This window comes from Caretta caretta, chromosome 9 (genome assembly GCF_965140235.1).
Source record: "Caretta caretta isolate rCarCar2 chromosome 9, rCarCar1.hap1, whole genome shotgun sequence".
NCBI lineage: Eukaryota > Metazoa > Chordata > Testudines > Cheloniidae > Caretta > Caretta caretta.
Window position 1 is genome coordinate 59,191,747 of NC_134214.1, and position 13,063 is coordinate 59,204,809.

At 47.0% G+C, this 13,063-nt stretch overlaps 1 protein-coding gene across 8 annotated transcripts in view; it reads left to right on the top strand.

The window, feature by feature from the left end:
* Positions 1 to 13,063, top strand: part of HDAC8 (histone deacetylase 8) — a 156,097-nt gene that overhangs the window by 8,502 nt on the left and 134,532 nt on the right. For 7 of the 8 annotated variants that reach the window (XM_048863416.2, XM_048863408.2, XM_048863409.2 and 4 more), the window contains exons 3-4: positions 3,776 to 3,906; positions 6,492 to 6,633. The exons of the other annotated variant lie outside the window; for it this stretch is intronic. In XM_048863416.2, the coding sequence (XP_048719373.1) occupies positions 3,776 to 3,906; positions 6,492 to 6,633 (273 nt within the window). The remainder of the gene's footprint in view (positions 1 to 3,775; positions 3,907 to 6,491; positions 6,634 to 13,063) is intronic. 8 annotated transcript variants of the gene reach the window in all.

Sequence of the window (13,063 nt, forward strand, 5' to 3'; positions counted from 1 at the left end):
AGTGATCTAGCAGATCACTGGTCCAGATAACACAAGGGGAATGTCACAGCATGTCCCTGTCATTGATCAGGGTTCACCTGGCCACTATTTCGGTGTTCCACCCTCTGTTCCAAGCCAGGTCGGTCTTCACTCACAACATGAAAGCCTGGTTCTTGAAAGGTCTGTGGCATCTTTACCCTCATGTCTGGAACCCTGTCCCTCCCTGGGATTTGAATCTCATGCTGTCGAGGCTCATGAGGCCTCCCTTCGAACCTCTGGCTTCTTGCTGTTTTCTGTTTCTCTCCTGGTTTAGCTGCAGAGTGTCTGAGATCAGGGCACTTATGTCAGAACCACCCTGTACAGTGTTCTACAAAGATAAGGTCCAGTTGCAACCCCACCCAGTGTTCCTGCCCAAGATAGTTTCCTAGTTTCATGCCGGCCAGGACATTTTCTTACTGGTCTTCTTTCTGAAGCCCCATAAATCTGAAGAGGCGTGCAGGTTACACACCCTGGATGTCCGGAGGGTGCTGGCCTTCTGTCTTGACAGGATATGGCCGTTCCAGGACATGGCTGTTTGTTGCGGTGGCAGACAGGATGAAAGCTTGCCCAGTGTCTGCTCAAAGGATTTCGTCCTGGGTTACAGCCTGCATCCAATACTGCTATGAGCTGGCGAGTGTGCCTCCACCGGCGATAAAGCGCACTCGACTAGAGTGTAAATGTCATCAGCGGCCTTCTCAGCTTAGGTGCTGATCCAAGAGGTCTGTAGAGCGGCTACCTGGTCATCTGTCCATACGTTTATGTGCCATTATGCGCTGACCTACCAGGCCTGGAATGATGCTGGCTTTAGCAGGGCAGTGCTGCATGCTGCAAGACCGTGAACTCCAAGCCCACCTCCATTGGCACTGCTTGTGAGTTACCTAGCATGGAATAGACATGAGCAAGCACATGAAGAAGAAAAAATGGTTATCTACCTTTTGTAACTTGTTCTTCTAGATGTTGCGCATGTCCATTCCATTACCCACCCTCCTGGCCATCTGTTAGAGTTGCTGGCAAGAAAGAATCGAGACGGCGTAGGGTTGGCGGCACCTGATATACCGACGCATGATCGCGGCACTTAAGGGTGTGCCACTGCCGGCCCTACGGATACGGGTAAGACAAAAATCTCCAGCCACGCATGTGAGCGCACGCACATCTAGAATGCAATGGACATGAGCAACACATCTTGAAGGACAACAGTTACAAAAGGTAGGTAACCGTTTTTTCCTCTAGCCTGATGGGGTGGTGCCTGGAAATTCCCCTGTGGAAGCTTTGGGGCAGAAAAGGTGGTGGTGGCCAGTGTCACGGTTCCAGGGCTCGCTGCACATTTGGCCCTTCTCTAGTCACATAGGTGATATGCCCTGTGTCTTTAGCTATCTCTGGGTGGAATCCCATGATTCTCCCACTCTCAGGCTACAATGCCCTGTGTATCAACTGTGATTGCTTCACAGATCCAACGAGGTTTGGCTACTTGTGGGTCTTCTCGTTGGCAGCTTTGACCCATGGTGAATACAATGACACACAGCAGCCTTCTTAGAACAAAGTAGTGTTTAATCTCAACAGTAGGAACAAAGCATAACCAACACAGGCACTGGCTTCCAACTGTCCCCGGGGGTGCTCCACCCCCGTCCCTGCCCCCACTCCGCCTCTTCCTGCCCCCACTCCGCCCCTGCCCCACCTCTTCCAGCCCAATTCCAGCCCCGCCCCTGCTCCTCCCCCTCCCTCCCAGTGCCTTCTGCAGGCTGCAAAACAGCTGATTGTGGAAGGCACTGAGAGAGACGGGAGGAGTTGATTGGCTGGGCCACCGGCAGGCAGGAGTAGGGGGGAGGGTGGGGAGTTTGGCTGCTGGTGGGTGCTAAGCACCCACTAATTTTTTTTCTGTGGGCGCTCCAGAGTCGGCGCCTATGATAACCAGAGAAAGGGGTTTTTAACACTGTAAAAAGTCTATGGTCACACATATCCCTCTTGCTATAGATGTAGGTACTGGTAGGCCTTGCTTATCCCAGACACCCCCATCTCTGGGCACAGGGGTTCAACCTACTCCTCTACCTCGTTCTCTCCTGTTCTTTAAGGACTGTTCTTTGTTCCAGTTTTTCCTACTTGGATCCCCTTCCGGTAGTTTCCAGATTATTGAAGTCTGTCTGGTGTCAGAGGTCACACTTCAAAGTGATTGACACCTGCATTGTCCTTTCTGATGCTGTTGTCCCCTTTTCTTGCTATGTGCAAGCAACCCCCACTTGAATGAATCCCTTGTTATCCAATAGCAAACAACACAATAATAGATCGAACTGGTGGGCATATGGTATTCATAAAATATTACAGGTGCTCCCTGGTCTTTCAGACCTGATTTATGTTCTCTAAGACAAGGGGCCAATTCATCATTAAAAACAGAAGACCAACTGGGGAGACTGGAAGCAGGAGGGACTTTGCTTCCTCCAGGGGCGCTGACCAAACACAGAGACTCACAATGGGGCGGAGGGTGAGATCAGACTGAGGGGGATGCATTCAGGAGTTTGCTGTTTTCCATTGATCTGTAACCCTTGTGTTTTGTAGCAGTAAAGTGTGTGTGTGGTAACGCATTCATTTACTAAGCCTGGGTATCCTTGTTTTACTGTGATGTAAGGGGTTAACTCGAAAGCAGAGTTCCCATAGCCAGGTGGACTCCGTGGAATTTGTCTAAACAACTAGGGATTCAGGAAGGCTATGAAACTGGTTCTGGAGTCTGGGGGGCCAGACTGCAGGGTCCTACTGCCCAAGATGGGTGTTTCTGCTCTGGGGTGTGCGCCTGAAAGTCACAGAGCTCGGACCAGCGACCAGTCACTCTCCAGACCCAGGGGCTTAGCAGCATGTGGCATCCAGAGATTGGATTCCTTCATAACGGATTGGTGTCCATTCAGAGAGTGGGACTAGACCTAGTTGTGACACACAGGTGTTATCATGGGTGGTGAGTATCATGGGAAGGGGGAGGCTGTGCCTCCCCAAACAGCGTAGCATGGCTCTGCCCCCAGGCCAGGCCCCAGACTTGCACTTCCCAGCGCTCTGCCCTGGCTGGCCGGGGCTGGCTGGCCTGCCTCCCGCAGGGACTCAGGGTGGCTGGTGCTGGGGCCGTGCTGCCTGGGGCACCGGGACTGCGGGTGGCTGTAGCTGTGCCACCTGGTGCTCTGGGGCTGGGGGCGCTGCGGCTGGGCCACCTGGGGCACCGGGGCTGGGGCCGGGGGCCACGGTGGGGGTGGTCTGATCTCCTGCGGGGGAAGGGGAAAAGAGAGGAGCGGGAGAGGGGTCACAAGGGGAGGGGCTGGGCCTTTGGCACAAGAGGAGGGGCCAGGGGCTAGCTTCCCCAACGGCCAGGTCATTGGCCACCCATGGTTGTTACCTATCTATGTGTGTGTGACCAAAATGTTTGGATCTGTAGACAGTCAGCCAAACTCAGAGCAGCAGTAAATAAGAGTGAAAATAGAAATGGAATCCAAACAAGGGCAAAAGATTAATTGCAAAGTAATCTGCAGCCAGTGCCTGCAAGTGCTCCACATCAAAGGCAACCATGATAACATTGCCTCGCACCCATTAAAATCAGTGGCCCAGCTTGGAGCAGGAGGCTTTTTTCAGTCAGAATGGCAACCTTTGCTGGGTGCTTTGTGTCCTGTTTATCTTAATAGCATAAGTCGATTCGAGATCCCTAACCTGAGGATCTCCCAGTCAAGTAGTTCCCGCTATACCTTGTGAATCTGCATTACTGCTCTTGTTCCATCTGTCTTGCTAGGATAGTCAAGCCCAAAGTGGCTTCCATGGAGGAGATGGCAAGCTTTCACACTGATGCCTATCTGCAGCACCTCAAGAAGGTTAGTGAGGAGGGGGACGATGACCACCCGGAATCAGTGGAGTATGGACTGGGTAAGGAGCCTTTTTAAGCAAAGATGAATGAAAGATGGTTGTGTTCGTTTTGAGCTTGAAGTCCTGAGCATTTTCCAGTAGGAGCCGTCAAAGGTTTTCTCCTTTTCAGCTTTCTAAACAAAGTCCATTTCTGCTCTGATAAGTGACTGTAAAAATGGGCTGCTCTCACTGCACAGATCTTCTCCCTGTGTTAATTGGCAGAACTACTAGCTTTCCCAGTGCAAACCTTTTTTAAAAATTGCTCCTTTTAACCTAGAAGAGGCAGCACAGCCCTGTGAAAGGGAACTAGATTCTAGTCTGGCTCATGCATCATTAACATAATGCTAATTGAGTTTCAGTTCGAGAATCTATATTACTGGGGCTGGTGTGACAAGGAATGAATCCAGCATCTCTCTTAGATCACTGGGTGAGTTGGCAGGCTGGCAGCTAGACACAAAACAATGGTTTACTTGGAAACGAAGTGCATTTGATCAGGTATGTTTACACAGCCTGCGGCAGCAAGCCTCCAAACCTGGGTCAACAGACTTCGGTCGGTGGATGGGGTTTGTGCTAGCGCTCTAAATACAGTTATGTAGACACTGCTTTGAAGTTGCAAACTGGGCTCTGAAGCCTAGGGGGGGGGGTCTGTATAGCTATTTTGAGAGCTCTAGTGAGTCCTGTCAAGATGGGCTGTGAGGCATGCTTCTGCAGACTTTGTAGACATACCCCCTGAGATGATAAAGATGGAGCTCCAAGAGACATTTTGACAAGGTCACTTTCAGGGTAGAACTATACTTCAGTGGCCATGGCTGAACAAAGAGGGACTTAAACCTTATCTAGATTGCACATAGGTCCAGATTCTAGCCATTGGTATAACTCCATCCATACACCTCTAGTGTGGATGTGCAAAGCTGCTATTTGAACTGCTGGAGCTTATGGGTTTCTGGGGGGGCAGGAAGGGGGTATTACACAGTGACCATCATGCGGAACTTGCTGTGTTCCTTGGATCTGAGGCTTCACTTTCAGTTTCAAAGGAGCAGAGGGCGCCAGAGAGTGGTCCATGATATAACCTGTTACAGTGTTTCTTAAGAGGTCTGGAAGCCAGGCTTCCTGAACCAGTGATGCAAAGGGGGCGGGTGTGGGGGTGGTGTCTTCCTCCTCCGCAGTGGAGCATTAACTTGAAAACCTAAAGATGGATACTTAATTGCCAATGCCATTAACCTCTTCTCTGCTGTTCAGCATGATTCTTGGGTATTGGATTCTCCACTGGACGTTTTGACGTGTGCTGATGTTCCAGGCGTTTGAAAAGCCATTTCATAGGAAGCAGCCACCGAAACCCATGCGCCTTGCAGCAGCAGAAAAGGCAGATGTTCAACAAGCTGGGACTGGCTTTGATTTTAGCTCCAGCACATGCAAGCAGGAATCACAGGAATAGCAGGAGCTCAGTGGGCTCCAATCACGTACAGTAGCATTGTGCTCTATAGTGGATTTATACTGCTCACTTGCCTGCCATGGCACTTGCAGCTACTCCTTGAAGTCAGCTCTCTGAAGGGCTTTAGCATTTCCAGCTGCACAGTGGGAGGTGAAGTTTGTCATCTTTGTGTGAGACAGCGGGAGACACTACCTCCTTCCTGATGTTACACTGAGCCCGACTACAGAGTCCCGAGTTCTGCACAAAACACTCAAGGCTCTTCCAAGGCGACAGGTTTAATTCTAGAAACTGGTCCTGGAATTTGTGCTGCTCTGAGGGTCTGTCTACAGTGCATCAGAAGTGTGACTGCAGCACATCGTTGAAATAGCTTTGATCTAGCTAGCGCCAGTAAACAGGAGCAGTGAAGCCAGGGCAGCATGTGTGGTAGCACAGGCTGTAGAAGCCCTTTTGAGTGACTAACCTGTGCTGCTGCAGCTCACTGCTATTGTTTGAGCTAGCAAGAGCAAAGCTAGCGTAACGTGCTGCCGCCATACCTCTGATTGCAGTGAAGGTACGCCTTGAGATTTTGGATATGCCTGGAAAGGTCTTCAATGCGTGGGGTGGTGCTGAAGGTGAGAGAGTGGGTTACGTTCTAGGTCCACATCCGCTGAGTTCCCATGATAGTGTTCAAATGTAGAAGGGCTCTGCTTCTGGAGACTAAGGATGTTCTGTGTGGTTGTTGGGCAGGTAGAGGGGTTACAGGTACTCCATGTGAAAGAGGGGAATAGAGCAAAGCCAACCCAGTGTATCTGGTAACTGAACCAGTGTTTGTGTGCAAGTGGGGCTCACTGGCCTAGCACTTGCTTGGCACTGAGCCAGGAGGGGTTCATACAACCTCTGAGTATTCTTGGTCTGAGAAAGCCATTTGGCTTTTAATTCTTTTTTCTGTGGGGCACGGCCCAAAGAAACCCATCTTGGAAAGCCAGAGGGTAGCATCTTCCACATAGACCATGCTCGAAGAAGGTCAGTCCCCTTGCCAGCAGCCTCGCTTTGGCTCCCTACAGTGGCCAAAATGGAAAGCCAGAACTGTGAATAAAGTGAAATGCAGTTCTCTGGTGTACTTCCACCAGGAATGCAGTGATGTTCCCACTGGAGTCTTCTGTCCTGAGTGACGCTCTCTGGTTCTTGCCCGTAGGTTATGACTGTCCAACCACTGAAGGTATCTTTGACTATGCAGCAGCTGTAGGAGGGGCCAGCATCACAGCAGCCCAGTATCTGATGGACGGCAAGTGCAAGGTAGCGATTAACTGGCCTGGAGGGTGGCATCATGCAAAGAAGTAAGAAAACAACTTGTTACCGTGTGCTTTCCAACCTGGTATCTGAATTGAGCCTGATTGCTCCTAGCTTTCCACACAAACCATCAGGACGAGGACAAACAATAGCATCCAAAGAGACCAATACAAATGAATCGGGAGTTTTTGGGGGGCGGGGAAGAGGATGAGTGGGTTGAAAGACAAGAGGCAGCTGGGGAAGAAGTGTTGTACAGTGCAGAGGACTGGGAGCCAGGAGTCCTGCATCTAAGTCCTGGTTCTACCATGGGCTTGGTTGTGCAACGTAGACCAATCCCTTAACTTCTCTGTGCCTTGGTATCTCAGGTTCTGATAGTACCTCATGTACTTCATTGGGGTGTTGTGAGGCTTAATGCTAGTAAAGTAGCACACTGCTGAGATAGAAATGCACACTGCTGGTGTGTTGCCAGGCACTGAAGAGAATGGAAACCTGGAGACAAATGAAGTATTTGAGAAGAGGTGAGGTGAAATAGAATTGGCTCTTCATATTCCTTCCTATGCTCTGAAAGTATCTGTTAGATCTGTATTGTAATAGCTGAGATAGGGCTGTACAGTACTGTCAATAACAATATTTCAGAGCCCAAGAGAGGAGATGGGCACTTTGCCCCTAAGTTGCTCTCATTCCCAGGAGGTCACAGGACTAAAAATAACGAGGAGTCCTTGTGGCACCTTAGAGACTAACACATTTATTTGGGCATAAGCTTTCGTGGGCTGGAACCCACGCTGTGGCCTGCACCCTTATTGCTCTCTGAGTTTCAGGGGAAAGTAGTACTTTATCTTCTGAAGCACAAGGACTGTGTTTAATAGCATGTGCAGGTGAGGAAGTGACCCCTCTTTCTAATAGAATCATAAGATTTTCCATACCAGACTGAACCAACAGCCTGTCAGTTATGGTATACTGCCTGTGATAGTAATCTATAGCTGATGCATTGGGGAAAAAAATCCTCAGGAAGTACCTCATCAATTGTGGAATGCTGTATTTAGGGGCAGGGCAAGATTCCTTCCTGATGTTTGCGGCTCAGTGTTTTCCTTGAAGCATGAGATTTGGTCCCTCTATTCTATGTATGTCTACCAGATGGAATCATTCATAAAGTTCTCTCATCCCCTTGAAATACAGCTGCAGCTTTTGCTTCCTGCAGCAGTGCATTTTCTGAGCTGACCAGGAGCTCTGGGAAGAAATGAGGTCAATGTGCACACTTTGGGGACCTATCTAAAAATACTGGTAGTTTAAAGTGAACCCCCAGGTCAGCATTAGAACTGTCCAAATCTGGATTTGGATTTTGTTTCCGTTGAGTGAGCGGAGTTCAGATTAGTCAAGCAGAACAATCTTATTCTGCTCAGGATGAATGGCGTTTTAGCTTCTTGTGCTGTTCTATTTTGACTACATTGCCTGGGTTCTTCCTCATTAGTGATGCCTGGAACTAAGAAACAATCTCAACAGCTTTGCCTCCGATGTGCTGAGCCATTCATGCTGTTTTGGGAACAAATGTTGCATGCTAAAAGGTGCACATTTCACTTACTGATTTTAAAATGTCCTTTCCAGCTTTAGCCAAGGTACCACTAGAGAGAGCTCTAGGTTAAGTCAGAGGGTTTTCCTAACCCTTCAGTGGATTCCCCCCACTTCTGCCAGTATGTGGAATCTGTTAGTTGTGTATTGTGTCTCTAGCTGAAGGTTGTGTCAACATTTCCATTATAAATGTCTGTTCTCAGCAGTTAATTGCTCAGCCATAATGTCTGGCACTAGCCAGAATGTAGTATACTTTGAACAGAACAGTAAGTAGTTGGGATTTTGAAATCAGTCTCCAAATGTCTCACTGAAAATGTCTTAGGGCGTTCTAGTGCGCACTTAAGGATCACAGGACAGCTGCATTGACAATGATGTAATGATGTCTTTTAGCATTAGCCTTGCTCAGAGAAAAGCCTTCATTCCAGTAAGCTGGGAGGGGCCCTTGGGGAGCCTCCGTCAGTCACTGATCTGTGAAACAATGCATCTCGAGGTGTGTCCAATAAAGCTGAAGAAAAATCACCTGTGGTAGGTGTAGCAGACACCCCCGTTGCACCTGTCAATAGTCTGTGTATTCAAATTTCCAAATGAGGAATTTCCCGGATAGCCCTGTCACTCCTGCCCACAACATGCATTTTAAAAACTGGCCTAACTGTGTTCTTTGTGATCAGTTTCAGAGGCACCTAAAGTTCCTGTTGATCTGCAGAACCATTACGGGGGTCTGCTAAACATAGACAAAATCTCTTCCTGTTGCTCTGCTGTCAAGTGAACTGCCTCAGCAATAACATCCCCTCCTCTTCCCCCCACCCCCAACCTGGATACACTCAGCACCTGCTGTTAGCAGTTCCATTCGTGGCCCTCTGTTTCCATAGGCTCGTTGGTAGAGCTTTGTAAAAAAATCTTCACTGATATATAATCATCCCCTTCCAATGAGATTTGTACAGTAGGGCTTTTTGTTGTGCTTGTGGCACCTTAGAGACTAATCAATTTATTGGTTGCTCAAATAAATTGGTTAGTCTCTAAGGTGCCACAAGTACTCCTTTTCTTTTTGCGAATACGGACTAACACGGCTGTTACTCTGAAACCTGGCTTTTTGTTGGTGGCTCTGTTCCGTTCTAAACTTCCAAGTGTAGGTTTCATAGTTGATCCTGGATTGACTGGTACCCCAACAGACAATAATTAATGGAGAAAATGCTGGATTTAATGAGGACTATTGCACAGTTAAAGGCCCTGCTGAAATGTCAGCACAGATTAACTCCCTTAACAATTGCTTTTGTGGCTTTTTACCATATTTGTGTATTTATATACTGGGATTTTTTCCAAACTCCTCAGGGCACTAGCCCCACTGTGCTTTAATTTCTTACTCATGCGTATTGTGCCCTGAGGCCTTCCTTTGCCTCTCAGTGTGTCTAAGTGCCAAAACGAAGATGTTAGCTTGAGTTCTCAAGCATTTAGTAATTCCCTCCCACTCACACAGCTTGCGCTGCACCCCTACTTGGTTCTAAACTTGGGAGAGCCCCTGACAACTTTCTAGGCAAGAGTGCCTATGGTTTGGGCCAAGTTTTCATGATTGCATATGCTATTCCTGGAGAAATTCTGTGCCAAAAAAATTAAAAATTCTGCACACAATATTTTAAAAATCTGCAAAATTCTGCATATTTTATTTGTGAAAATAACACAATATAATCACACCAGTTTCAAGTATTTTGATAAATTATTTAAAAATACCTGTCAGCAACTATGTCTGTAACAATACAGACAACAAAAAAGATTCAGGAAATGTTTTTTGACAAATAGATTCCTTACTAGGCATATTAATACAGAACTCTGAGTAATAAGTCATTTAAACTACAGTACAGAACTGTATTTCCCACACCCCTCAGAAGCAGTGCAGAGGCTTAGGTAGTCAGGGGTAATGGAGGAGCTGAGGGACAGGGAAGTAATTTTTGGGTAGGAGCCTGGCTGTGAACTTGGAGGGTTGTTGGGTATGGGTGGGAGAAGTAAGGAACAGGCTTCTTTTTGGGTGGGGAGGGATTGTCAGGGAGCCTCCACCATGCAGACCCTGTGTGACCCCTAGCCTTTCTCATTCAGTCAGGCACATCTGTCCCTGCACCCCCATTCAGCCACCCCCTCCCCCCATGTGTCCCTATACCCCCTCCCCCATGTGTCCTTGCACCCCACTCAGCCACCCCAATCCTCCCATGTGGCCATGCACCCCTCCCCCAATCTCCATGCGTCCCTGCACCCACTTCCATTGAGCCCCGGCCCCACTCTGTCCCTTTCTGAACCCCAGTCTGTGACACCTCCCCACCAGCATCCCCGTTTGCCCCATATCACGTGCCTGCTGAGCTGGCCACACAGACAGGTTGCTGTGAGGAAGGCAGCATCTTTCTCTTACCTATCCGCATCCTCTGTCCTGGTGCCACAGTGGCCCCTGCTGGGCGAAAGGAGTAACTGCAGCACCTTTCCAGCAGAATGTATTTTCTTTGGGGAAAAAAACAAAAATTCTGTGGGGCACATGAATTCTGCGCATGCGCAGTAGTCCAGAATTCCCCCAGGAGTAATATGCAACTAATATACCACATTTTCTGCAGATGTGATTGTGCACACAAAAGGCCAGTTAGGAGCGCAGTTGTGGGAACCAGTTTAGGTATGAAGTTATGACAATTTGACCCCTTATGTCTTTGCCACTCTGAAGAGGGTTACTTATCTTTTTGTGGTCTCCATTTTATATGGATTACTGAAATTAACGGGGCACCTCTGCAATCCTTAATTTTCAGCACCAGGCATTTCTTTTCCTTTCAAGTCCCTCTAGTGTTCTCCCAAGCAGCAACATGCAGTAGTTTTCTGAGTACACAGGGAACCATTTTTCATTATGTACTTTCTTCAGTAAGTGCATGTAAGCATTTGAACCAAACTCATTGGTCCTGTAGGTGTTAAAGTGACATCGGTCTGAAAATCTCATTGGCCTTGAAAATGTTGTACTTGCTTGCGACGGATGTGGGGGTGCTCCTTAATAATTATTGATTCTGGACCTGGTTGGGCAGCAGAAAAGGAGACCCTTTCCAACAGTTACCTAACAGCTTACATTTGGACATCTATTAGGAGACAGTGTCAGAGCAAGCAGTTTAATAACTCCCACCTGCTCTTGTAGCCAGCGTGCAAAAAACAGCTTGAGCAGGGCTTGGAGAGAGGGAACCATACTGAGTCCCACAGACACACTAGAGGATCTGGGCTTTGTAAGGGCTTGTCTTCATGAGGAAGTTATTCTGGAAGAAGGTAAGGTGTGAATTTAAACTCCTTTGGCTATTCTGGAATAACTTTCTTTGCGAACACCCTTATTCCAGAGTCAGGGTAAAGGAAGGAGTGAGATCAGAATAAGAACAAGACTTCAAAAAAGGAGACTTAGACTCAGAATGGATAGATAGGGTCCTGTGGGAAATAAAACTAAAGGGGAAAAGGAGTCCAGGAGAGCTGGCAGTTTCTCAAGGAGACAGTAGTAAAAGCTCAACTGCAAACTATCCCACTGTGAAGGAAAGATAGGAAAAATTGTAAGAGGCCAATAGGGTCCCACCAGGAGCTCTTTAATGAAGTGAAAAACAAAAAGGAATTTTACAAAAAGTGGAAATATGGGCAAATTGCTAAGGAGGAGTACAGACAAGATCAGAAAGGCTAAGGCACAAAATGAGTTACCCCTAGCTAGGGACATAAAAGGCAATAAGAAGAGGTTCTTTAAGTACATTAGAAGCAAGAGAAAGACAAAGGAAAGTTTAGATTCTCTACTTAGTGGAGAAGGAGAGATAATAACTTATGCTATCACAAAGACTGAGGTGTTTAATGCCTATTCTGCTTCAGTCTTCACTAACATGGTTAATGGTGACCAGTTACTCAACACAGTTAATATCAACAGCAAGGAGGAAGGAACACAAGCCAAAATAGGGAAAGAACAGGTTAAAGACTATTTAGATAAATTAGATGTATTTAAGTCAGTAGAGCTTGATGAAATTCATCACAGGGTACTTCAGGATCTAGCTGAAGCAATCTTGGAACCATTCACAATTATATTGGGGGGGAAAACATAGTACCTATCTTTAAAAAGACTGGTCGGTTGAATGCTGATACTTGGAAAGATACTGGAACAAATTATTAATCAATTTTTAAGTACCTAGAGGGTATTAGGCTTATAAGTAAGAATACGATTTGGTCACAGAGGTCATGGATTCCGTGACTTTAACAGACCTTCGTGACTACTTTGGCTTCAGCCCCTCCGTGCCCATACTCTGATTTTGTCCTTTTTTGACATAACTATTCCATGAATTTTGCTTAATTGTACCTTGACAAAATTGTATACGTAGTTGCAAGGAATAGCCAGCATGTCAACCCATCATGTTGTCAAGAACAAATCATGCCAAACCAACCTAATTTCTTTCTTTCTTTGACAGGATTACTGGCATAATGAATGTGTGGGAACCCAGTAGATGTGATATATCTTCACTTTAGTAAAGCTTTGATAGTCTCACATAAGTCTCAAAGCAAACTAGTAAAATGTGGTCAAGATGAAATTACTATCAGTTGGGTGCACAGCTAGTTGAAAGAGTGTACTCAGATAGTTATCAATGGTTCATTGTCAGACTGGGTGGGGGGTATCTAGTATCGTCCCACAAGGGTCTGACCTGGATCTTGTACTCTTCAGTATTTTCACTAATGACTTGGTTAATGGAGTGGAGAGTATGCTTATAACATTTGGGGATGACACCAAGCTGTGATGGATTGCAAGCATTTGGGAGGACAGGATTAAAATTCAAAATGATCTTGGTAAATTGGAGAATTGGTCTGAAATCAACAGGATGAAATTTAGTAAAGATAAGTACAAAGTACTACACTTAGGAAAGAAAAATCAAATGCACAACTACA